The following is a 26,896-nucleotide window of genomic DNA, read 5'->3' as shown; positions in this document are numbered from 1 at the left end:
ATTGGTAAACAATGAAATTCACTAGGCTGCTGCCTTAAGTTTCAAACGGAAGCCTGCCACCCTTGTAATTAGCCTGGATCTCTGAGTATGTATCATTAAATCCGACTGCACAACCGGTCCGGGGTTCAGCCTCCCATAATCCTTTGCAAAGGGGACGCAGCGCTCACTTAATTGCTTCCATAACGGTCAGTTTAATTCTGCTCCCGTGGCTAATCGGCCGTGTTCTCCACGCCCCGGACGGCTCCGCTTCCCGCTGACCGAGCCGCCAGTAAGACACGCCGTGGGTCGGCTAAGCGACCACAGACAGACGCGACACAGCTCCGCGATCGTCACTGTCATCGTTTAATAAGCGACTTTCTCACACGGAGTACAGTATCTTAAAGACATCCATTGGTAAATAAAATGTAGAAGCTATATAATCCAAACACAGAACATACAGTCCCGTTTTTAAAAAAGAAAACCCAAACATATTTACAGTTCTGTCCCACCCTCCAACCCCCCCAAATTTTACAGAATCCCTTACGGCAGTAGCCATCCCACCCTTCCCATTTAACCTCTGGCTTCACCCCTTAGCTGGTCCATCTTCAGGGTACAATTGTTAAACAAGACAAATGTTAAACAGAACACTTTTTTTGAAGGGAGGGGGGGGTCTTAAATCTGCTAATGAGTCTGCTAAATGTTTCTGAGGCAGAACGGGTGATGTATCTCAGTCCTTAGTCCCCCTCCGCCCACACAGCCCCCCCCCCATACTGATTCCTTGGCTATGAGAGATGCAGTCCACCCCCCCCCCCCGTGAGACCGTGGGGCTGGGGGCCACCCGGTGATGCCTTGCGATTGTCCTGGGGCTTTGAGCCGCTCGCTCAAACACAAACACATTTACATGAAAAGCACGTTGGTGTCTCAAAGCGATTGTGGTCCAGCGACAGCTTGATAGCAGGGTGCGTTTTTTTTTTTTTTTGGGGGGGGGGGGGGGGCATACGACAGCGACACCAGAGTGGAGTCTTGGCAAGATGACTGATGGGTCAGAGGCAGGAGGGGCAAAGGCACACTGCAGCTGCAGACAGACACCTCAGCACACCTAGAGAGAGACAGACAGACAGGCAGACAGAGAGACAGACAGACAGAGAGAGAGAGAGAGAGGTCCATCAGCCATGTTGACAGATTGTAAGGCACAGAGACTTCAATAAAATATCACTGTCTGATGCATGCACACTCCTGGACGGAGGCTGATCCAGCACAGTACAGGATCCAGTCCCTTCCTGCTATAACTGGTTAAGGTGCTTTAAACACCATCTGGAGTATAGCTTTCCCAAGGAGCACCACTGACATCTTCGGGGACATGGTTTCTGGGGGTTGCATGCCACCCACACCTCACCTTCTGGTCAGGCAGCACTGTGTTGCCCTGCAGGGGGGGCAGGTGGCTGCTGAGCAGGGTCCCACTCCCTCCACCGGGGCGGTCGTGCTCACAGAAGATGGTGCCGTTGACGTAATGGAATCGATCGCCCGGCACCAGCCGGTTCCTGCAGGTGGCGCAAGTGAAGCACTGGGGAGAGGAGGCAAGAACTTGTGTGAGAAGCAGCATATTGGTCCAAGGGGCAGGAACGGTACAGGACAGCGTGTCCTCCGGGTCCGGGTCCGGGTTCGAGCTCTATGGCACAGTCTCACCACCCCCCGGCTTTCGGCTCTGTCGGTTACCTTGGTTTTTAAATGGAGCATTTCGTTCGTATTGCTCCAGTTAGTCATTTTAAAATGAGTTATTTTTCCAGTACCAAGGTTCAACTTCAACAAACAAAATGTTACCCCCCTCCCCCCACACAATTCAATCTCAGTGTGGTCCTGTGACCCCTGGCTGCTGAGTCCAGTGGTGAGTATAACCTCCTCCAGGCCAGAGCCTGAATCCACACAGGTTAAAAATGACCATGAATCCCTACTCTTTGAAAATTGGCTGCTTTGAGATGATATGGAGTGTGTGTGTGTATGTGTGTGTGTGTGTGTGTATTACATTTTGGGGACTAAAATGTCCTCGCAATGTGATAAAAACATGTTATTTTATCGTGGGGACAATTATTTTGGTCTAAGAGAAAAATTTTGAAAAATCTATGGCTGCAATCATATAACTAAAATTGTCAAAAGTTTTGTATTTTGTTTGGTTACTGTGTTACTTGTTTGGTTACTATGGTTAAGGGCAGGGTGGGGTCCGACAGAGTGTGCCCAGCGGCGGCGCTGCGGACTTACCTGAAGGTGGTACACGTTTCCTTGGGCCCGCATCACCATCTCATTGGCAGGGATGGACTGGCCACAGGCACTGCAAGCCCCGCTGTGTCCAAATAGCCTGTACAAAGGACACGGAGCGCCAGTCTCGTTAGACCCTCCCCAAAAGGTGGGGGGCAGGGGGGCATCTCCTCCAGCAACAGAAGAGTTTCACAGTGGGCTAAGGTGGGGGGGGCTCATCCCCCATGAAACAGCACACATGTGAGAGATGCCCCACACGGTGCCCGTAGCCCATTCTGGAAAAGACTAACTGCATTGTGCTGCTGAAAGTGGCTCAGGACTGGCACAGGGCTCCAACTGGGGGGGGGGGGGGGGTGCAGATAATTAGCGTGCGGGAGGCCAACACCACCATGGGTGACTTAGACAGCCCAACACAGTGTGGAAGGACCTTCATTTATTTAATTGACCCAGTCTCCTCGTCGCACCCTCACGCCGGACCCCGCGGCCCGATTCCCGGGCGGGCATTGTACCCTCACGCCGGACCCCGCGGCCCGATTCCCGGGCGGGCATTGTACCCTCACGCCGGACCCCGCGGCCCGATTCCCGGGCGGGCATTGTACCCTCACGCCGGACCCCGCGGCCCGATTCCCGGGCGGGCATTGTACCCTCACGCCGGATCCCGCGGCCCGATTCCCGGGCGGGCATTGTACCCTCACGCCGGACCCCGCGGCCCGATTCCCGGGCGGGCATTGTACCCTCACGCCGGACCCCGCGGCCTGATTCCCGGGCAGGCATTGTACCCTCACGCCGGACCCAGCGGCCTGATTCCCAACAGTACATTAAATGTGCAGTTAACGAACCCCAGCCACTCTTTTGTAGCACTTCGATACACTAATACTGCAGCACCAAGTGGACCCCCCCATTCACCCCCCCCCCCCCCCACAATACCAGCTCTGCACACAGTAATGAATTTTTGATCTTAATTCAAACAGTGATTCAATAAGAGATGCCAGTGAGAAACTGCGTTGCTGCTAATTAATGTTTGTCCTTTTATCAGGCTCCAGTCCCCATGCGGTGCAATTTGGCAATGAAGGCCTGCCCTTTTGATTAACTATATTATACATATTTAATATGCTGCCATTTACAAACGCGTGACAATGCTGGAAGATGCATGCAGGCTGCATTCGGAGAGGCTGCCCCCCACCACCACACTGAAAACCGTTAAAAATAGACAAGCGAAGGCCAGCGGTATCCTGTGACATCAGTCTTTCCACTGCCCCTCAGACTTCTGGGTAGATGGCGAATTGATAATTAAACACTCCAGACTCCCAAACAGAATTTCTTTAAAAATCTGGGTCACCTTTAAATTTCTGTTCCAATAACCGAGGTATGAATCCACCGTTTGACAGAGTTCTGTCTGGATTGCACCATCTTTAATGTTTTCCTCCTGTATACTCTGGCTGCCCGCCCCGCCTCCCCCCCCCCCCCCCCCCACGCGGCTATTTACTCTGGAGCGTAAGGTGGAACCGGAGCTGACGGCGCTGGTGCCACCACAGAGCCAGGTACGGCCCAAACCAGCATCGCAGCGCCGGTCCCTACAGGCGGCACCAAACCTAGGGCGATCCCCGGCCTGCACTATGGTCCTGAGCCAAACACTGTCCAGACACCCTCATGCTGTTCACAAACAGCCACTAAACTGCTTCCAGGATTTTCCAGGCACTGGAAAAACTTACTAAGAGTACAGGATTTAATATCGGAATTGACACTTATCCAACCTGACTGACATTACTGCCCTTTCGTACAGCTTGGTTATTGTTTTTCAATGGGTGTGTACAGTAACGTTTTCAGCAATGACGCTTAGGCACTTTCCCAATGATATTGGGCAACCAATTTCAAATTGAAAAACTTTGATTGGTGGTGAGCAATTTTCCACGATCACCGAGAGTCACCCCTTCTCTCGCCTGGTTGGCAGTTCCCTGGCAGCACTGCTCAAAAAGTTGCTGAGCATCACTGCCTTAAAAACAGGGCCTGTCCGTGGACTGCAGGCGAGAAATCTAGAGATAGCAGTGCCACATCCCCGTAGCCCTGATATACGCACACCATTCGGGTTCTTATCGCATTAAATGCCTCCGGACAGGACGTGCACAGCTTGTGTGACCTTCCCTCCCCCCACCTGCATACCCCAAAACTGAACTATACCGTTTCCAGGCATTTATTCCTGTGCACGACAATATTCTAGTCAATCAGAATAAAAGCAGCTAAAGATGCATGGTGCTGTATGGCATCACCGGCAAGGCTGAAAATAGGATCCTTTACAGCAGAGTCAGGGGTCAGCGAAACAGGTAACCTAAAAGTGCGAAGAAAGATACCCACTGCTCCGTTAATGGGATTTAAAATAGCCTCACGCCCTCCTCGGGAGGACGGGCTGATCCCGGAACGCATCACATGCTCCGCGCACGAAACGAGCAGATTAACGAATCCGGGAAGACCACACCTCTTTGAGATGCTGACCGTCTGTGGCGGTGCAATCACTGGACGTGGAAAGTACTACTTCTGGATATTAATGGCTTCCAAAGTACGAAGGTGGGAGAGAGCCTCCTCGGGCAGCTTTGTCGAGTCACCGGTAAAGCCAAACCGATCAGCGGCTGTAGGATTTATCACCAACGCTGCCGGAGAAAAGCATTCCCTGAGCACCGGAAACCGCGGCACATTATGGACGTCCCGGCGACAAATCGCCATTCCACACGTCTCTGAGAAGCGGCCCAGGCAACGCACACATCCCGCCAATCCCGCCGGCGATTGGCTAGGAGTGCAGCGGCGCGGAGGGGGGGTGGGAGCTAGGGGGTGCTAGCACCCTAACCTGTAAACCATGGGGAGATGTGCGAGGCTCTCACTTTTAGCACCACGTCGTTTCAAACAGGGGCAAATAAGTCAACGTCGTATTGATTAGAGTGCAAGAATACAAGTGTGCTCCCAGCTAACAGACTCCCCAGCATCTCGGCGAAATACGATCCCTCTAAAATGACCCGAAGCCGCAAGAAAAGCGGGAGTTATGTACAGCATGTGTCAGACACGTGTTGATTTGAGTAACACCGTTTTCCCAGACCGCGGGTGGAGACTGGGTGGATCGTCAGCCCATTACACGTGTCGAGTGAAACCAAGAGCATTTCCCACGAACTCGTTTGAAATTTGGCATTAATTAGTACAGTCAAGAGCAGAGAGCTGGCTCACAAAGCAGGAGGCTGGGGTAACTATCGACCAGCTGAAAACGGGAAGCTGATATTTCAGTGTGATCACAAAACCAAACAAGCCAATGTGAGCGGCAATTGGAAGAATGTTGTTGTTCTTTGTTACCTTGGAAACAAACTGCAAACAGCTAGTAATTATGTGTAGCATAGTTACTGCTATGAAAACAAGCCTACTTTTACTTCAAGTCTGTACTCAGACTTTTAAAAACAAGTTGGATTGGGGTGTTTTGTTTCAGTTGGCTGAGATAATGAAACAATTACTGGCTGGTTGTATAAATTATCAGGTTGCAGTGCCCCCCCCCACATATGAAAATCACAACTTATTTTCCCCTAGAAGATTTAGCCATTACCACACACAGACCTTAAAACCAGACTGAACTACATGAACATTTCTTGGTTTGGTACCCAGGGGTGACTTGGTGACACTTCAAGCGACTATTCATTTACAAAATTTAAGTAGGACCAGCTAGTCCCTGGAGCAAGTAGAGGTTAAGGGTATTGCTCAGGGGTCCAACAGTCACACCGCTCTGCTGACTGCGGTAGGTTGCTGGTTCAAGTCCTAATCACAGGCACAGTATTCTAACCCTCTGAGCCACACAACATCCTCAAACAAATCTGAAGTTTGGTCCTCGGTGAGAAGAACGATATGTGCTTGTGATCAGAAGGTTGCTGGTTTTTTGGCAGAACGATCACGTTTTCGTGAGACCTTGAACAAGGATCTTTAACCCCAGAGCTGCTGCACACTGACTGACCCTGTGCCGTGACCTCCAAGCTTGCAGTCACCTCACGGAGAGCAATGTTTGGTGAATAGAGATTTCCCCAAAAGGATTAATAAAGTATCACTCCTCAATTATATGTTTCATTAGACATGTAGGTATTTCACACATAACCACAATATTGAAGTTGTCAGTGTGACAACGCAAGTCCTTTAGGGATGATAAACAGGTAAGAGCAGACAGGGAGTTTCCCTTTAACACGGCTGCTGATGTCATGCAGCATGACGCAGAAGCGCAGGGATTGCGCAGGCCTGCATTTCGTCGCAGCTCCCCTCAGGCTGTGCAGGATCTCACTTGACACTGGCTCTTAATTGCTCTGCTGGAGCAATTAATTGGATAACGAGCCTGCTCACCTGGAGTTTCAGGTGTAAATCAGGCACTAATTAAAAGGCTCTCACACCGATAGGGTTTTGGTTCCTATAGGACCCGTTGTACATCTCTGGTGCAGGGCAACATTTGAGGGCTAAATATACTTTGCTTTTTGGTTCAGAAGCCGAGCTGACAGCGCAGGGTCACTACAGTGCAGTAAGCACTAACTGCTTTAGGTCATCTTCCTCACCGCTACTGCAACGTCAGGTCAGAAAGTACAACTGATGGTGAAGGTCGACACCTCCAGGGTCATGGGTTCGAACCCAGACCCTGCTCTGTGTGTGAATTCTACACATCCTGGCTGGGTTTGGATGGCTTTCCCCCGAATAGCCATGCAGGCACATTCGCATCTTCAGATTGCTCCACAGTACACAATTGTGTTTGACTGCAATTCCCTGTGACTCCTGAAGGGGGCTCCACCCCCACCCCACCCCACCCCACCCGGTCTAGTGTTAGGAAAAGAGCATCTAAGATTAAGGGTTCCACGTCAATGAGGAGCCAAGTGCCAACCTCCATCAAGGTTCCAGCCCAAACCTCACCTGATGTAGTCGTCCCGGCAGAGCACCATACCGCCGTAACCCCACCCCTGACCACACCCCCGGGCCCCTCACCTGATGTAGTCATCCCGGCAGAGCACCATGCCGCCCTTGCTGTAGCAGGTGCTGCCAATCTTGCCCAGCTGGGCTTGGCAGCAGGAGCACTTGAGGCAGCGCGTGTGCCAGTATCGGTCCATGGAGAAGAGCAGGAAGCGGTCAGCGATGCGGCCCCCACATCCCGCACAGGCCCTGGGGGGGCTGCCGCCGGGCACCTGGCTGTTCACCATGGCGGGCCTGCAGGGGGAGCCGGAGAGGGACACTGATGTTAGGCACAAGCCCGGTTACGGCCACGGAGACGTCCACCCAGCTGCCAGTGCAGATCTCTGACCTCCAGAGCAACGTTTAACCACAATTCAATTTTTCAATGGAAAGTAGGATAAGATTAACCTTCAGATACAGGACTGACAAAACCCAGCTGGCAGGCTGCGTATCTGCTAGTTCTTACCAGAATAAGTGTAAGAATAATCATTATTAGCAGTTAACTGTACCATCTATAGATCTTTCCTCCTCAAAATATTTCTCTGAAATGTAATCTAACAGCAATCTTTCCATTTATGAAATGTCAGAAAGTCCTAAAGGATCGGATTAAAATCGAGAGACACTCCTGACACCTTTAACTTCATTAGTGAAGCAGAGATAACTGATATTATCTAGTACCCAGGCAGTGAAAACTTTTGGAACCGGAAGTGGAACAGTAAGAATTCTGGAAGTGGAACCAGGTCCGTATGGCTGTAGGTACCCCCACCAGCCTGATCGGGAGCAGGACTCTGCATCAGGACAAACGGAAAACCGGTCCAGGCAAACCATAAAGCAGCCCCTCTCGGCCCCGTCACCTGACCAGTGCACCCTGCTGGAGAACTCACTCTTAACTGAACCAGATAAACTCCGATAGACAGATTGGGCATTGGGGGGTAGGGCAGGGGGGTTGATTAAACCCCTTGTACAGAGTGAACCTTTGATTTACAAAGGTCAAGGTAAAGGACCAGCCGGGGGGGGGGGCACTTCATGGTGGTCACTACACAGTCCCAGAGTGTTACTAGCACATTCTAACCAGATTTTTCAATAAAAACCAACTGAATTCCTAAACTATATATTAACTCATTGTTAGTGTGACACTTCTCATGACATGAGGACACAAACAGGACCCACACCCTCGACTTAAAGGCCTGTTCAAGCCCACCACAAAATTATAGTTTAACATATCACTGCGTTATAAACCGGCGAGAGGAATTCACCCTTAAAAACATAATTATATATGGGTTTATTTGGACACAAACGGCATTTTCCACAGTCATTAATCCTATACCACAGATGACAAACATACCTACCAATCCCCACAACACCACCAAAGGACAATCCTCCAGATTCCCACACCGAGAGCACAGACACTCCACGTTAAATGAGTTTGCGTCAGAGGGCGCGAGCCCGGAGTCACATCTGGGCAGCCATCTTGGATCGCTTCCTCCGGGTGATTTTTTTCCTCTTGACAGGAAACGCGGGCTAAAGCCAGCTCAGAGGTCACGACTGGGGTCAGACCCGCGACCTTTTGATTGAAAGGTCAGGCAGCAGTCAGCGGCGTTAACACCAGCACAGGAAGGCCATCTGACTCACTCCTGGGGTGCACGCTGTGTCCCATCAGCCGAGCTCAGTCAGGAGGACGCCTTCCCACACTCAAGGTTAATGCGTAGCTGCGCGAGCAAATGCGAAACAGAGCTTCCACAAACGCATGGCCTCCCAGTGGGGGCCCGTGGACCTATAAGGATCCGGCCCAAACACCTCACTGTAAAGAAGGGGGGGGGGGGCTCTTCCAGGCTGAAACAGGAGAGGCCAGTCAACCAAAAAGGTCACATGTATCAATAATCAACAATATCGGGACAAAGATGGAAAAATATTTTGACAAAATATTTTGGCCCCCCCAAAAGAACAAGCACACAGTCCCAAGGCTTGGAGTCCCGGTGACCTAGGCGTATCACATTTCACTTAGGGGGGAATGATTCCCCTTCAAAATGAAATGGACCTTTTTCCATTTACATACAATTCACACCCAAAGAAGCAGACCAAGTTCTGCTACATAAAGACAGATTTCCTCCTCAATTAATAGGACAGTTTATGGGACGAACTGTATCATCTGCAACCCCTTCATATGTGACCAAAATGAACGTCTTAAGAAGTGGTTTGCAGATCAAAGGCCGAAACTACCAGACCTATTTATATCTGCATCACCTGTAAATGTTCACAAACAGTCACTCTGGGAGCAGAAAAACTTCAACGATCAGCTTAAAAACGTTTCTTTTTCATAACCAGCTGCTATTCATTTACATTTAAACATTGTTTTGCAGAATTTTTCTTCCCCAAAGTGACATTTTGAGAAATCTGGGTCAGACAGAACCTGCAGCAATCAGGGGTTAAGGGCCTCACTCAGGGGCCCAATGGCGACACCACTGTGCTGACTCTGGGAGTCGAACCAGCAACCTTCCCATCACGGGCCACATCACAGGACATTTCCCGTGACAGGAGCATCACCGCGGATATGAGTTTGATACCCCAACTCCCCCCCCCCCCAAATGATATGGGATGTCTGGGCTCATACACCCTGAACTGGCGGGGGTGGGGGTGCTGGTACAGGAAGTCTAGTGACTAAGACTGGGAGCTTTCAGATGAATGAGTATGTGTGTGTGTGTGTGTGTGTGTGTGGGGGGGGGGGGTCTAATGTGAGTGAGGCAGGTGTGCAGAGGAATGGCAGGGTGATATTGATGACGAGTGTTAAACATGATTTACAGAGGGTGGGGCTAGTGAACGAATGCTTCTTCACCGGGATTCAAACCCACCTGAGCAATAAATCCTTCCCAGAATGCCCCAGGAGACACAGATGAACATGAGAATATTTTTGCATTGCAGCAGATAAGTTCTGGGAACACTTAATCATGGCTGCGTGAGCCTCGGGGGACACACAGGTACGGAGCACGCCTCCCACTACAGCTTTGCATGCAAGAGTGTGACGACTTCCTACTTTCCACTTTAGCTCTCATGAAGTGTCAGTGGCAGGACTGGCCTGGTCCGCTACCCTGAGCCGTGTCTTTGGCTCGCGGGCGGGTCTCCAACGCACCAATCGCCTCACGATCTCTGGGCAATTGCCATGGACGACCAATTGCAGTACAGGAGGGCTGAGTTTGGAAGCGAACCAGCTGTTACCTACTCGACAGCGAATCCATGCCTGCTCTGAAAAATCTTATTTGGATGGCAGAGGTTTCCCCTGGGAAAGCCGCGTCTTCCCGCTAAACTACCCCCACCCCACCCCCACCCCACCATCCGCAGATGTGCTCTGGCTGCAGGTGAATGAAAGACATCCTGCCAATGCATCGCAATACATGCACACGTCCCGATCCATCGCACCGATCCCCGCGTTTCCCCACACGCGACATCAGCTTCCCGAAACACGCTGTCCTTCTAACTCCTGGTTAAATACAGAAATACTTCACTGTCCCATTCATACGTGGTCATAGAACTCACTGCTCCCGCTTGCTTTCTGGGAAATTTGGCACAGGACACTGAGCGTGACTTAATGGACAGACGGAAATTCCAAGGACATTAGCCAATGCCTCGATTCGCTTTTATATTTTTAATTAAAATACCATGGCTCGATCTGGTCTGGCCAGCAAGGGCAGACTACACCTTCCCCAGCAACATTAGGTCTGAAATGTCACTCTACACACCTGCCTCACTCAGGACCTGCATCTCAGAAAAGAACAGGTCAGGCCATATCAACTTTGAAGGGTGTAGGGGCAACTTTCTGGAAGAGCAGCACGATTCCTCTGTAAAACGCAAGAATGTGACTGCTGCATAATAAAGCTGAGCTTGAAAAGGAAAGTGAACCATTCAGCTCAACATTTGTCTGACGAGATACAGAAAACGGTCAAGTGAGGAAATAAAAAATATGCAGCCGCTAAAAATAGCTGGAGAAACCACATGTAAAAAGAGGAACACTCACTTCTCCAAAGACACGCGAGGCCGTGGGAAGCTTCGCTGCCGAGGTCAGGCAGGGTGGACCTTCTCGGTAAATGTGCCATTTGACCCCGGATTCCCCAAAATTTCCGCGTATTATTGTAACCAGTCCCTGCAAAACCCAGTTTAGCTCGTTTGCTTTTTTGTTTTCAGATCTTTCTGAACCGGAACACAGAAAATGGAGTATTTTCAAAACTGGGAAAGTTCCTCCTCCTTGTGGGGTTTTATTAATGTATTTATTTATTTTTACAGGCTTCTCGTTTCACAGGACTTTTGCGCTATAGGGGAAACCGAATGGACCGGAATGCTGGACCACTGCGTGGGACCTCGGGATTCCGTCATCGCGCGAAACTGGAATCTAGCAACACCACCATGAGGAGTCCAAAAGCAGCACCGAACCGGGCCGCCGAACCTATACAGCAGATGCATATCTGAAGGAGTTCGGCCGGGTTATCGTTTCCCTCAAATTGAGATCCGACTTTGATACTCGATATTCTGTCTAAATTATGGGATGGAGTCTTCCACTGAATGAGCCTATTAAATGCTTTTTAAAAAAAAAAAAAAAAAAAAAAAAAAGAAAATATTCACAAGTATGTCTATGCATGTGTTTTTCCCTAGAGTCCAAGAAGCCGGGCAATCTTGACAACTATTAACAAGAATCTTCAATTACCCTTCGGTGACGAAGCCGTTTCTATTTGACCATATGATTTTATAGCTGGGGGGTGCGGGTGGGGGAGTTACCATGCGTTATCGCCTCACAACTTTTGGGCAGTATTAATTGCACGTAAACTGCACAAAAATACCCAACAAGCGAAACGAGATAAAGCCAGAACTGGGAATTTACCAAAGAGGTTCTGAAAATAGTTTTTTTTTTTTTTTTTTTTTAACAATTGCACGTATGTTAGTTTACGAAATATGACCAAAGTAGGCTAATCTCAGACCTTAAAGGCTAACTTTTTATACATTCAAACTATTTCGAAATTACACCCTAAGCTTTATTCGACCTTCACACTATTACAGAAGTAAAATAATTGCACTTATTTGGCAAGGCATATTCTATTTAGTTTTAGGGTTGGTTAACCGTCCTGACTATTTGTTACATAAAACTACACCCGGTTTGTTTAGCTGTCAGCATATCTCATTTTAATTAGCTGCCTAACCTTGTTTTAGGATAACATGCCATTATTTTGCAGGGAATTTTACTTCCACGTTAAAATTTAACAATACTTTAAAAGTACATGGAGAGCAGGTTGAGAATGACCAGGAAATCACCCATATAAAAGAAAATAGCCCTCACTTGTGCTGGCAGCACAGCAGATCAGTAATAAATCCTCTTATAATGAAGCACTAAGGGACCATAACTACACGCACCGCGCTTTCATTAAAACAAGTCTCGTTTTAATTAACACACAGCCGCTGAACTTAGCATTTTGAAAGAGAAGCTGCTTTCGGCGAACCTCCCCCTGCCCCCAAACGGGGAAACTGGGGCTGACACGCCGAGATGAGAACTTCAAAGAAGCGGGGACACTTTCAGCCCTCGATCCGGGTCTGATCCCTCTCCAGCCCCCAGCCCCACACAGAACCATGCCTCATCTCAGTGCGCCATCCCCATTCAATAGCTGTCACCCAATACGCCACCCGAAAAGGTACAAAAATACACTACAGACCTTAACTTGTCCATCGACACAAAAGAAAACTGAAAACAAATCAGCATGAAAACAAAAGAACTCACCTCTGCAGCTGCTGGTCCGTAGTTATTTCACAAAAGCGAGCCAGCAATCAAAATCCAAAGGTGTGGTGAGTGCTTCTTATTATTAAACCGCGTGTTTACCGCGTCTATCTAACAAAATAAGCAACATAGAGCCCGATCTCCAGTCTGCTTCTCTTACTGCTGCTCCAGGAGCCTCGGTGGACCCGAGCACAGGACCGTAAAGTTTCGGAGGACCGACCGATCAACTGGACGAGACGGGAAACAAAAGACTGCGACGTTACAGAAACCGGAGACTAACAAGTTCTGAGCCCATAGAAACAAACGGCAGCCGCCCGCTCAACACGAAAAAGGCGAAATGAACAAGTTGTATCGGCGCCTATTACTTTTGTTTCTGCAGCCGCCGCCCCCTGGGCACACGCACACTCCTCCCGGGCACGGGCACACGCACACTCCCACGCCAACGCCGCCCGCAGATTGACGAAGCGCCGACGGTCGGAGCTTTTAATGCCTTCCGTGCGACGTCACGGAGCCCCGGCCGGTGCGGGGTGTGGCGCTGCCTGACAGGGTGATCGATGTCTGTTTAACGGACCCCCGCTCACTCGTGGCCCTCATTAGCTGGGCCGTAATCACCAGCGCCGAGGAAGGTCGCCGCCCCCCCCCCCCGCTCCCATAAGGAGGGGACGCCTCACTCTGGGTGCTCGCGCGCGACCTGGACCAGCTCATTACTGCGCTACTGAACTCCGGCTTTTGCCTCGATTAGTCTCCAGAAATACCGTTTTTGACACTTAATCTATTGAAATGCCGATGGAAATCTTGTGCAAAACGATTGCATTTGAACGCCTCTGTTCGATACATTTAAATAAACATATTATACACAGAAACACACCGATTCATATAAACAAAAATCATTACGCAGCCCACATACACTATAACTTGACAATCACTGTTACTGATACATTTTTTTTAAATACAGCCATTCTTACATTTTATATTTCAATTCCATTATTAAGGAAGTTATAAAGAGAGACGTTCATAGGCCCTGATCGTCAAATACACAGATTGTCAGATATTCTTCTGAAACGATTTTATGTTTCGCATTAATGTGGATACTTCTACTAAACAATGAATTACTTTTTTAAAATGCCTAGGAGCTTGCCCGTCATGGGTTTGTATTATCTACTCTACGCCTTTTATAATAGCCTGCTTACATTAGCAGCCTTGAGCGCAAATAGCCGTACATTAGCCTGGAATAGCTTGCGCCAAACAATGTACTTTTTTTTTCTTGCGATGATCGACGGCTCTGCGTAATTGGGTGTACCTACGGGCCATACGTGGCTAATTAGGTGTACCTATCGGACATAATTGGCTGGTTCTGTCCCTTTTTAAGATTTATTAGTTTAATTAGACTTTCATTTATTGCTTTTGGATGTCTGGGAGGTCCCAGTGAATAGGGACCGCTTCCTAGGCCTACTTCAGAGACCGGACAGAAGTAGGTACAGACTGGATGCCAATGCATACAAGAATGTGTGTGCGCAATAAATTAAAAGCGTTCCTATTGCACGACACAAATTAGCGCGCCGAATTACTAAAACTACGACGGCCAACCTTCAGCCCTTATAATACCAACGTTCAATAAAAAAAATCGCGACATTAATCCGATCAGTGATTCAGACACCACACACTTTCATATAAAATTTGAAACTTCTGTCTTGAATCCTTTCCGCGACCCCGGGGGGCGTGGTAATCTGTGAGTGCAGATCAATTAGTGCAATATCCCGCATCCAAAAAGGTTACCCTATTCAGATAGTAAATTGATCTTGTCTGGAGAGGTGGGCGGTTCGTGTGGAGGTGTGTTGACATTCCAGTGCGCTTAAATGGCTCATAAATATGTAGGAGCTCGGGGTCTGGGCGCAGATGCAAGGATAGTTTTGGGAGCGAGGTCGCAGGACCAGGAAACTCCATTCAGAGGGACAGAATCGTTTTTTACATAATAAAAAACTTCAGACACCACCCGGGACAAAGGGGCATAAAGCGGGCGTTTGAGCCCTATTCAGACACACATCAGCCGCGAAGCGATGAGTGGCAGCAGCTAGGGAGCCGCTCATTGTGCGTCTATGCAGCCCTCATATACATGTATACGATTTACAGGCGTCACAACTGTCAATGAGGCCGCACGTAAAGTCATCCGGACTGCACAAGGTGCCCGTGGCGCTCGCCTCCAAATTCAGAACACACGCTTAGGTCTAAAATAAACCTTTAGGTTGTAGTTTTTGACTAAATATAGAGAATGCAGTTTAGTGTATGTCTCAGATGAACAAAACCGTAAGAAAACGTACTGATTCGAAATTAATAATCGTAATAATATCGATCGTATATTTAATTTACTCTATTGTATAAATCGTTATGATTCTGCGACCAAACACAAGAAACTTACATAGTATAAAATCAGCAAAATCTTGGTTTTATACGCAGTTTGTGTTTCTATGGTGCTGGCCGGAACAAAATACATTAGATTGAATTCAATTGAATTGAATTATCTGTAAAAACGGTGATTTTACTTTGAGTGCTGGAGCGCCACCTTCTGGATAAGACATAATACGTTTTTATTTTTTCATCGACATTTTTCTCTCCATCCATTTATTAAACATCTTGCGTATCCAAAGGGTATTACTAAAAGGCAAATTAATCGAGTAAAGCAAATGGGCATGACTTGTTAACGTCAGAAAATTATGGCGATCCTAGCATCTAGTCTTAAGGCTTGAAAGTAGACTGGATATTATATTAGCGCTGCCGTTCTGGGGGAGCAAAAGGAAATATTTACGTCTCACCAATAATGCAATAATTTGCGCCTAATTGGACCATTATTTAAAAAGAACGGGGGTACACTCAATACTGTCTTGAGTTCAAACAGGAAATATTAAGTGTTGTTTACAGTGTATGAATCCAACTTGATCATGTTCAGTCGAGAACATCAAAGACCGCAGTGCAGTGAAAGCAATTATGCCTTAAATTCCCAATGAGACTAATTTAATACCCGTTACGTTTAAATGAAAAACACCATGTAATATATTTTGATAGAGACAGTGGTAAAAACTTGGAATTCGAAAGTATTCCCTCGGAATACCGGTATTTCCGGGCCACCTGGCGCTTTTTGCGGCTTTATTTTTCCTCACTTTTCTGAGTGACGGCTTTACCTAAGGAAAGTGGACGGGCGGATCGCGCCAATGTGCGGGGGGACCGATGGCCCTAAAAACAGCAGACACCTGCTCCCAGCGTCCCTTCCGCCACCGCAGATGGTGTTTGAGGAGCACAGACTGAGCGTTCCCCCAGCTGACACTGACAGCCTGAAACACCTAATCCCGCTTCAGAACACTCCAGCACCCCCTGTCCCCCTCGCACCTTTACCCTCGCCCCCCGCCCCCCACCCCCAGCCCTCCTCTGTTTAACCTATTTGCACAAAGGATGGACTGGGGCCACACGGAAAGTGCTGGAAGAGGTGGGTGTCCGGAGGAAGGGTAAGGGGCTATCGCTCCATGCTGCTATTCGCTGAGGGATTTAGCAGAATTAGAGGCCCCTCCAGAAAGATAAATGTATACAGCACCCCGCTGAGAATATAGTGTGGCTAAAGCACACTGAATATAGTGGTACAATGGGGGGCAGGAGGTCTGGGGAGATCTGTATGATTGTGCAAAGCACTGGGCACAGAGACTTAGACTGAGCCCTTAATTGGAGACACTGACTTTCATTGGAGTGAGGAAGGGAGAACTGGGGGGGGGGGGGGGGTACAGGCAACTGCAGTAGGCAAGTTGAGAGGCAATAAAAACATGAATCAGTTTCTCAAAGTGTCTGAGAAGAAGAACATTTCTGACCTTGGCTGAAGCCCTTAGGTAAAAAAAAGCTTGATCACTGATGTTATCAGCCAAATTAATCTGCCTACTGAAGGTAGAGGAGGGCTGAATCCGGCTCAGGTAGTATTCTCCAATTCCCTGAGAGCGCACTCAGGTTAGCTGGATGGATGGATTGATGGAGGTATTGCTATGGACAGCAGCTCTTGGCCCCGTGGAGTTCCTTTCCTGAAGCGGTGGGTTCAAAGGTCTCATTGATATGTAACTTTTTCTACCTGTTGGTGTGAATTTGGGGGCATTGCATGGTCAACACCAGCCCCCCACCCCAACTCCTTTCTTTACAATAACAATGAAGTCGGTTTGAAAAGAGGCAGTACTGTGTGATTATGCTGAAATCCTCTTCATACAAAGGCTTCAAAAAGCTCGCTGTCCCATTCTCCGGGTGATCAGTAGAGAGCTGAGCCTTTGATGGTGCTCTGGGGGGGGGGGGGGGGGGGGGTCGTGGGACAGGGGGTGCGCCCCCCTGCTGGGGCCACACTTTCGTTGCTGGGCCGATATGCTTTCATTGGCTGTGCCCATTGTCTGGGGTAAAGCGATACCCCAACACAAGCGGGGCCGAATTAACAGGTCGGCCAATCGCAGAGGGGGAGAGGGAGGGACTAATGGAGGGGGTGTCTCAATATGAGAGATAAACACAAAAAAGGGGAACAGGACAGTGGTTGATGTGGGAGAGGGGGGGTCTTCCTGGGTGGGTGAAATGGAGGGCAGGTTTGTAGGGGTCTTATGTTGTAATGTCATGTGGAATTTCTTCCAGTTAGTGACAGGAAGCTCCCTGGATTCCTCTGGTCTCTCCTGCTTTTGAGGGGTGGGGGGTGGTTGTTTGAAGGGCAGATAGTGAATACAGTGGGGGGGGGGGGGGGACACCTGATAACGGAAAGCTAAGTGTGAGCCATCGTGGTGATCAGTGACGGATTCAGGCTGGGGCAAAAAAGTATAAAGAGCAGCTATTGTATGTCAGCCACCCCTCCCCCCACTAGTAGACTGCTGCACTACATATGGTGAAGTAGGTTAAGAATATTCAGCTAATGGTTTGTCGACTATAGAGGCGAGCCAGTTGTCACACTGCATCTTATAGTGGGGCACCCACCTCATCTCATTCTCTTTACTGGAAAGGCAGCCAGCAGAGGTATTTTTCTCTCCATCACGAGGGCACATCATCCTAAGGAAACTTAGACCATTGTAAGGATACTTTATAGGGCACTGCATCACATTCCCCCTGACAGAAGGGCACTCATTAAGACACTTCATCAGATTTTCTTGCTTTATAGCGCCATCATCTCCCATGAAGGGGACACACTAGGGCACCCAAAAGTGACAGTCTTGTGACTCTAATGGGCACTTTAGCAATGTTTTTCCAGCCGTGGGGGCATTGCCCCCCTGGTCCCCCCTCTTCCCCGAGTCTCCTGGGGTGGGGGTCTTTCTTTTCCTCTTCCCTTTGTACCTGTTTCAGGTACCATTGTGTATTAACAATGTACTGTAGTCTTGCCACACACTCTTGTCAAGTCCCATAAGGAAACTGTTGTGAAAGGCGCTATGTAAATTGAATTGAATTGATGTGCTACTGAATCTGACTCCATCTTCATGTTTGTCCTCCCCTGTCACAAAACAGATGACCCTGCATGTGTCTCTATTCTATAAGCCAATATCAGACGTCCCCGCGTTGTTACCTGTGGTACGGGCCTATATCAAACGCCCCCGCGTTGTTACCTGTGGTACGGGACTATATCAGACGTTCCCGCGTTGTTTCCTGTGGTACGGGCCTATATCAGACGTCCCCGCATTGTTACCTGTGGTACGGGCCTATATCAGACGTCCCCGCGTTGTTTCCTGTGGTACAGGCCTATATCAGACGTCCCCACGTTGTTTCCTGTGGTACGGGCCTATATCAGACGGCCCCGTGTTGTTTCCTGTGGTACGGGCCTATATCAGACGTCCCCGCGTTGTTACCTGTGGTACGGGCCTATATCAGACGCCCCCGCGTTGTTACCTGTGGTACGGGCCTATATCAGACGTCCCCGTGTTGTTACCTGTGGTACGGGCCTATATCAGATGCCCCCGCGTTGTTACCTGTGGTACGGGCCTATATCAGACGTCCCCGCGTTGTTACCTGTGATACGGGCCTATATCAGACACCCCCGCGTTGTTACCTGTGGTACGGGCCTATATCAGACGCCCCCGCGTTATTACCTGTGGTACGGGCCTATATCAGACACCCCCGCGTTGTTACCTGTGGTACGGGCCTATATCAGACATCCCCACGTTGTTACCTGTGATACGGGCCTATATCAGACGCCCCCGCGTTGTTTCCTGTGGTACGGGCCTATATCAGACGTCCCCGCGTTACCTGTGGTACGGGCCTATATCAGACGTCCCCGCGTTACCTGTGGTACGGGCCTATATCAGACGTTCCTGCGTTGTTTCCTGTGGTACGGGCCTATATCAGACGTCCCCGCGTTACCTGTGGTACGGGCCTATATCAGACGTCCCTGCGTTGTTTCCTGTGGTACGGGCCTATATCAGACGTCCCCGCGTTGTTACCTGTGGTACGGGCCTATATCAGACGTCCCCGCGTTGTTACCTGTGATACGGGCCTATATCAGACACCCCCGCGTTGTTACCTGTGGTACGGGCCTATATCAGACGCCCCCGCGTTGTTACCTGTGGTACGGGCCTATATCAGACGCCCCCGCGCTGTTACCTGTGGTACAGGCCTATATCAGACGCTCCCGCGTTGTTACCTATGGTACGGGCCTATATCAGACACCCCCGCGTTGTTACCTGTGGTACGGGCCTATATCAGACATCCCCACGTTGTTACCTGTGATACGGGCCTATATCAGACGCCCCCGTGTTGTTTCCTGTGGTACGGGCCTATATCAGACGTCCCCGCGTTACCTGTGGTACGGGCCTATATCAGACGTCGCCGCGTTACCTGTGGTACGGGCCTATATCAGACGTTCCTGCGTTGTTTCCTGTGGTACAGGCCTATATCAGACGTTCCTGCGTTGTTTCCTGTGGTACGGGCCTATATCAGACGTCCCCGCGTTACCTGTGGTACGGGCCTATATCAGACGTTCCTGCGTTGTTTCCTGTGGTACAGGCCTATATCAGACGCTCCCGCGTTGTTACCTATGGTACGGGCCTATATCAGACACCCCCGCGTTGTTACCTGTGGTACGGGCCTATATCAGACATCCCCACGTTGTTACCTGTGATACGGGCCTATATCAGACGCCCCCGTGTTGTTTCCTGTGGTACGGGCCTATATCAGACGTCCCCGCGTTACCTGTGGTACGGGCCTATATCAGACGTCGCCGCGTTACCTGTGGTACGGGCCTATATCAGACGTTCCTGCGTTGTTTCCTGTGGTACGGGCCTATATCAGACGTTCCTGCGTTGTTTCCTGTGGTACGGGCCTATATCAGACGTTCCTGCGTTGTTTCCTGTGGTACGGGCCTATATCAGACGTCCCCGCGTTACCTGTGGTACGGGCCTATATCAGACGTCCCTGCGTTGTTTCCTGTGGTACGGGCCTATATCAGACGTCCCCGCGTTGTTACCTGTGGTACGGGCCTATATCAGACGTCCCCGCGTTGTTACCTGTGATACGGGCCTATATCAGACGTCCCCGCGTTGTTTCCTGTGGTACGGGCCTATATCAGACGTCCCCGAGTTGTTACCTGTGGTACGGGACTATATCAGACGCCCCCGCGTTGTTTCCTGTGGTACGGGCCTATATCAGACGTCCCCGCGTTACCTGTGGTACGGGCCTATATCAGACGTCCCCGCGTTTCCTGTGGTACGGGCCTATATCAGACGTCCCTGCGTTGTTTCCTGTGGTACGGGCCTATATCAGACGTCCCCGCGTTGTTACCTGTGATACGGGCCTATATCAGACGTCCCCGCGTTGTTTCCTGTGGTACGGGCCTATATCAGACGTCCCCGAGTTGTTACCTGTGGTACGGGACTATATCAGACGCCCCCGCGTTGTTTCCTGTGGTACGGGCCTATATCAGACGTCCCCGCGTTACCTGTGGTACGGGCCTATATCAGACGTTCCTGCGTTGTTTCCTGTGGTACGGGCCTATATCAGACGTCCCCGCGTTACCTGTGGTACGGGCCTATATCAGACGTTCCTGCGTTGTTTCCTGTGGTACGGGCCTATATCAGACGTCCCCACGTTACCTGTGGTACGGGCCTATATCAGACGTCCCTGCGTTGTTTCCTGTGGTACGGGCCTATATCAGACGTCCCCGCGTTGTTACCTGTGGTACGGGCCTATATCAGACGTCCCCGCGTTGTTACCTGTGATACGGGCCTATATCAGACACCCCCGCGTTGTTACCTGTGGTACGGGCCTATATCAGACGCTCCCGCGTTGTTACCTGTGGTACGGGCCTATATCAGACGCCCCCGCGTTGTTTCCTGTGGTACGGGCCTATATCAGACGTCCCCGCGTTACCTGTGGTACGGGCCTATATCAGACGTCCCCGCGTTACTTGTGGTACGGGGCTATATCAGACGTTCCTGCGTTGTTTCCTGTGGTACGGGCCTATATCAGACGTCCCCGCGTTACCTGTGGTACGGGCCTATATCAGACGTCCCTGCGTTGTTTCCTGTGGTACGGGCCTATATCAGACGTCCCCGAGTTGTTACCTGTGGTACGGGCCTATATCACACGTCCCCGAGTTGTTACCTGTGGTACAGGACTATATCAGACGTCCCCGCGTTACCTGTGGTACGGGCCTATATCAGACGTCCCCGAGTTGTTACCTGTGGTACGGGCCTATATCAGACGTCCCCGCGTTGTTTCCTGTGGTACGGGCCTATATCAGACGCCCCCGTGTTGTTTCCTGTGGTACGGGCCTATATCAGCCGTCCCCGAGTTGTTACCTGTGGTACAGGACTATATCAGACGTCCCCGCGTTACCTGTGGTACGGGCCTATATCAGACGTCCCCGCGTTGTTTCCTGTGGTACGGGCCTATATCAGACGTCCCCGAGTTGTTACCTGTGGTACGGGCCTATATCAGACGTCCCCGCGTTGTTTCCTGTGGTACGGGCCTATATCAGACGCCCCCGTGTTGTTTCCTGTGGTACGGGCCTATATCAGACGTCCCCGAGTTGTTACCTGTGGTACAGGACTATATCAGACGCCCCCGCGTTGTTTCGTGTGGTACGGGCCTATATCAGCCGTCCCCGCGTTGTTACCTGTGGTACGGGCCTATATCAGACGCCCCCGCGTTGTTACCTGTGGTACGGGCCTATATCAGACGCCCCCGCGTTGTTACCTGTGGTACGGGCCTATATCAGACGCTCCCGCGTTGTTACCTGTGGTACGGGCCTATATCAGACACCCCCGCGTTGTTACCTGTGGTACGGGCCTATATCAGACATCCCCACGTTGTTACCTGTGATACGGGCCTATATCAGACGCCCCCGCGTTGTTTCCTGTGGTACGGGCCTATATCAGACGTCCCCGCGTTACCTGTGGTACGGGCCTATATCAGACGTCCCCGCGTTACCTGTGGTACGGGCCTATATCAGACATCCCCACGTTGTTACCTGTGATACGGGCCTATATCAGACGCCCCCGCGTTGTTTCCTGTGGTACGGGCCTATATCAGACGTCCCCGCGTTACCTGTGGTACGGGCCTATATCAGACGTCCCCGCGTTACCTGTGGTACGGGCCTATATCAGACGTTCCTGCGTTGTTTCCTGTGGTACGGGCCTATATCAGACGTCCCCGCGTTACCTGTGGTACGGGCCTATATTAGACGTCCCTGCGTTGTTTCCTGTGGTACGGGCCTATATCAGACGTCCCCGAGTTGTTACCTGTGGTACGGGCCTATATCAGACGTCCCCGCGTTGTTTCCTGTGGTACGGGCCTATATCAGACGCCCCCGTGTTGTTTCCTGTGGTACGGGCCTATATCAGACGTCCCCGAGTTGTTACCTGTGGTACAGGACTATATCAGACGTCCCCACGTTACCTGTGGTACGGGCCTATATCAGACGTCCCTGCGTTGTTTCCTGTGGTACGGGCCTATATCAGACGCCCCCGCGTTGTTACCTGTGGTACGGGCCTATATCAGACGTCCCCGCGTTGTTTCCTGTGGTACGGGCCTATATCAGACGTCCCCGAGTTGTTTCCTGTGGTACGGGCCTATATCAGACGTCCCCGAGTTGTTTACCTGTGGTACAGGACTATATCAGACGCCCCCGCGTTTGTTTCCTGTGGTACAGGACTATATCAGACGTCCCCGCGTTGTTTCCTGTGGTACGGGCCTATATCAGATGCCACGTTGTTATGTTCCTTGTTAATTCACAAGCTGTTTGTTTTTACTCTGGATAGTAACCAGTTTCATAAAACATTCAGATCTGCACCCATAGCAAGTGTTGAACAATGTTTTATGTTATTATAAACTATGTCATTTGTCAGAATGTTGACTTAAAATGCTGTATTGCTTACAGTTTCATTTTAATATGCGCCTGCTGTTCTTAACTTATAAATGCAGGAAGTGTTTTTGTGCAGGGTGTTACAGTAATGCTTTATTTCTGTATCTTATGCATTAAACATGGAACATTATGCTGGTGTTAATGCTCTCTATTTGCTTAATATGTTTATTTCCGCTGCTTGGAATGCATTTTACTGATTAAATGTAAACATACACTTCATTTATAACTCCACTGTAGAATCTTTGTGGAAGATTGTGTGGTACTGCTATGCTGATAGCTGTGCAGTGTGTCAGAACATTGTGTACTACGCATGTAGTCAATGGCAAATTCTTACATCAGTGGTCGTGCAATGTTGATTATTTCTCAGCTGATTGGCCTAATTCAGGGGTCTCCAACCATTTTTCTTTTACAATGAGAGCTACTTTTACAGACATAACTTTGGGAGCTATTGGGGGTGGTCTAGGGTGAGAGAATGCGCTTCTGGAAATATTTTTGGTTAAATGTAGGTGAGTGAATCTTACCAAGGAGGTTAATTATCTGTATATTATCTGTGGTTTGAAAATATGCTGAGCTCTTACCAGTTTCAGTCATTAACTCTGTAAGGATGAATTACTCCTGCTTGTCCCATACCTCACTGATACTGGAAAATGCTCTCAGACCCCAGTGAAGACAGATGCTCTTTGGTGAACAGTCTCTTACTTGCCAGTAAATTTGTGAGAAAAGAAGAATTAGAGAGTGTGCTATAGATCCGCCACCAGGGTTTTGGTTCCAATTCCGCTTCCACTTTTCGCATGTGGAGTTTGTATGTTCTTCCTGTGTCCTCCCACTGTGTGTATGAATGTGCCCTGTAATAGGCTGGCATCACTTCTGGGCTGTACCCCTATCCTATTAAGCCCTCCACCCTACCCCCAACCCCACCCTGACCAGGGGTCAGTTATTAGAAGATGAATGGATGGGATCAACTAGCAATCCATACACGCATATAAAAGCAACCATTGAACATCAAATTAGAGTTGTTTGAGCATTTTAAAATCTAAAAATGATATTTAAAATAAAATTACGTCTGGTCTCCAATTCTATTTTATCGTATAGTACTATTTTGCCTGTAATAAGTAGGCATAACAAATTAAATGTCAGTTCTGAATAATTTCCAACAGAGGGCGCCCAAAGCACTAAGTGCAACAGTATAGCACAATATTCCAAATGTCAACAATTACGTTGATATTTGCTAATAATTTCTGACATGGTTTACTGATGTTTACAACAATTCCCAAGCAAGCATTTTGTTATAAAACAACTGAGATAAAAATAGTTACCAGATAGTTCAAACTAATAGAGTTTGACAATAACAATAAAAGCATTTTGTATAACCTTCCATCTGTAGGAAAGATTCAAAAGGGTAACTCGTGCTTTTTTGTGAATTTACTACCCTGCATCACCTTAAAACGTTTTAACGCTCTTTTTTCACATTAGCCAGAGGGTTTTCTTTCTTCCCCTTCTCAAATGACCATACCTCTGATGTCCTAGTCTTCCTGTGAGTTTTGGGGACATTTCCTGTTCCGCTAGTGGCTCGATGGTGAATCTGTCAGTCCCCTGAAAATCAGGGCAGACCTGAGCCCTGCTGCCTCACTCTGTAGCCAACGTTCACTCAGTCAGGGGCACCATGATGTCTTTACAGAGAACTACGCTTCCCCTCTGACAATGACAGTCTCTGAATGTGCATCGACAAATATAAATGTGTGATTTCGACTGAGAAAACGGTGCCTTTCACATGGGGTATGGTGGTCCGTTGATATTTGCTAGGAATTTCTGACATGGTTTACTGATGTTAGCCTACGTGATCTCTCCAAGGGATGGCCTGGATCATCAAATCAGACATTATTTGGAGTTTCCAGAAAATGTCAGTAACTTATGTGGTTAATAAAGTAATAAAGTAAAAAAATAATTTATTCCAACGATTCCATAACACATATTAACCATGGCCCCAGGAATGTCCGTGGGCTTTTCTGACATGTAGACACATTTCTCGTCATTGCCTTGGGAGTGGCGTTCTGAGTGCACCCTTAAACTCCCAAGAAATCGCTTAATTTATCAGTATAAATCACGACAGCAAAGCAAACACTTGTTTGGGGGAGGGGACGTGGTAAAATCTGAGTAAATATATGTAAAAAAAAAGAATAGCTGTAGCCCCGGAGAAGATGACGGCAGATGGCGCGACGGTCTCCACGGAGACGGCGAAGAGCTGCGCGCGCGTATTTAGGCGTGACGTCAAGCCGCTGTCCGGACTGGAGGCGCACATAGCAGCGGGAAAGCGCGCACGTTTGAATGGAGCCCGAAAAGAGCTCAGGTGCAGAACCGCACTGTGGATACGAGACGGGGGCGCGCTGTGCGTCCGGACCGGGGTTTGTGAACGTCGCCAGGAATCGTAGAACGCGGATAAGAGTCCATAATGCCTTCAATTACTTAAAGTAAACATACTTTAAAATAATTACTTGGTAATTTTACTGACTCAGTGGACAAATGCACTATTTATTAACCAGTGACAATGTTGTATAGTAACATGACAAAAATTTAATAAAATAACCAAATATGTCATGCTGTAGAAGGATATGCTATTATGGCCTGGCTGAATTGAATTAATATAATCAATGTACTTGGTACAATAATTTTCTGCTGCTTTGGAAGGATTGTGTTTCCACTGTGGTTCTTCTGAAATTTTTTTTTTAAGAAATGGCAACGCTTTGGTGTCCGTTCTAATGGCTAAAGAGGGATCTGCTGTGACAGGAACTGACTGTATCTGGGCCACCCGAGCTGGCCGCGACCCAGTCTACAATGTAGGTCAGTGTGTTTCCGTGCTTCTCTGGGAAGGTGAGGGGGTGGACAGAGGCAGGGGTGGCCTTCAGGAGCCTGGGGGGAAGTTGTGTGGAATTTGGGAGGCATCTGTGATGTTTGCCATGAAAATCCGGGGTCATGCTAGCAGGAATGTGGGGTAGGAAGGGGTCGTGTACCCACAAGGGACAGAGCCAGTCGTCAACTGTCACCCCACCGTCCGGAAGATGGGGACGTGAACCAAGCTCAGGACAGTGCAGTGCATTGTGCTGGAGAATGTTGAACTGGTAGCAGTCTGCGCAGTCTTACTCTAACACACTCTCCTTATGTGTACGTTTTAGGTTTATAAGAAAGGTGTCAGCCTAGAGTGGCATGTGTTTCTGCATTGCTGTCCTATTACTGGGGCACTCAGGCTAACTGCTCACTCAAGCAGTTACTACAGCAAGAGACTTAAACTAAAAACCTTCAGGCGTTCAGTCTGTGTCCCTAACCAAGCAGCCACCAGCTCTCCATGAGCTGGCCGATTTAAAACAGATGTCATTCATTCAAATTCAAGGCTTCCATCCATTTTCCATCCATAGGCTTGTGGGTTGGGGGCCATTCTCTGCCTGCGCAGATGTGCAGAAATACCCGGACAGAGATTCATGCTTTATGCGCTAAACTGTTCTGCGATCGAAACACTGACTTTGTATGGTTTGTTTACATGAGTCTCTGCCCAGCAGCAGCCACACAGACACACATTTTTTCATGTTTGCATATTTTCTCTTCCGAAGATGACTTTGGAAGACAGA

At 49.2% G+C, this 26,896-nt stretch overlaps 1 protein-coding gene across 2 annotated transcripts; it reads right to left on the bottom strand.

The window, feature by feature from the left end:
* Window positions 1–324: 324 nt before the first annotated feature.
* On the bottom strand, window positions 325–13,473 carry LOC125721960 (LIM domain transcription factor LMO4-B-like). 2 transcript variants are annotated; one of them, XM_048998203.1, is made up of 5 exons: window positions 13,297–13,473; window positions 7,216–7,434; window positions 2,236–2,332; window positions 1,376–1,543; window positions 325–1,078 (listed from the first exon to the last, which is right to left on the bottom strand). In XM_048998203.1, the coding sequence occupies exons 2-5, from the start codon at window positions 7,425–7,427 to the stop codon at window positions 1,070–1,072; spliced, it is 486 nt and encodes a 161-aa protein (XP_048854160.1). In that variant the 5' UTR covers window positions 7,428–7,434; window positions 13,297–13,473; the 3' UTR covers window positions 325–1,069. The 2 variants fall into 2 exon arrangements, with proteins under 2 accessions (XP_048854160.1, XP_048854158.1); XM_048998201.1 differs by having other exon boundaries at window positions 12,935–13,465.
* Between the last annotated feature and the right edge of the window lie 13,423 nt (window positions 13,474–26,896).

The sequence above is a fragment of the Brienomyrus brachyistius genome, chromosome 2 (genome assembly GCF_023856365.1).
Source record: "Brienomyrus brachyistius isolate T26 chromosome 2, BBRACH_0.4, whole genome shotgun sequence".
NCBI classification, from domain to species: domain Eukaryota; kingdom Metazoa; phylum Chordata; class Actinopteri; order Osteoglossiformes; family Mormyridae; genus Brienomyrus; species Brienomyrus brachyistius.
This window is presented reverse-complemented; position numbering and strand designations above follow the sequence as displayed.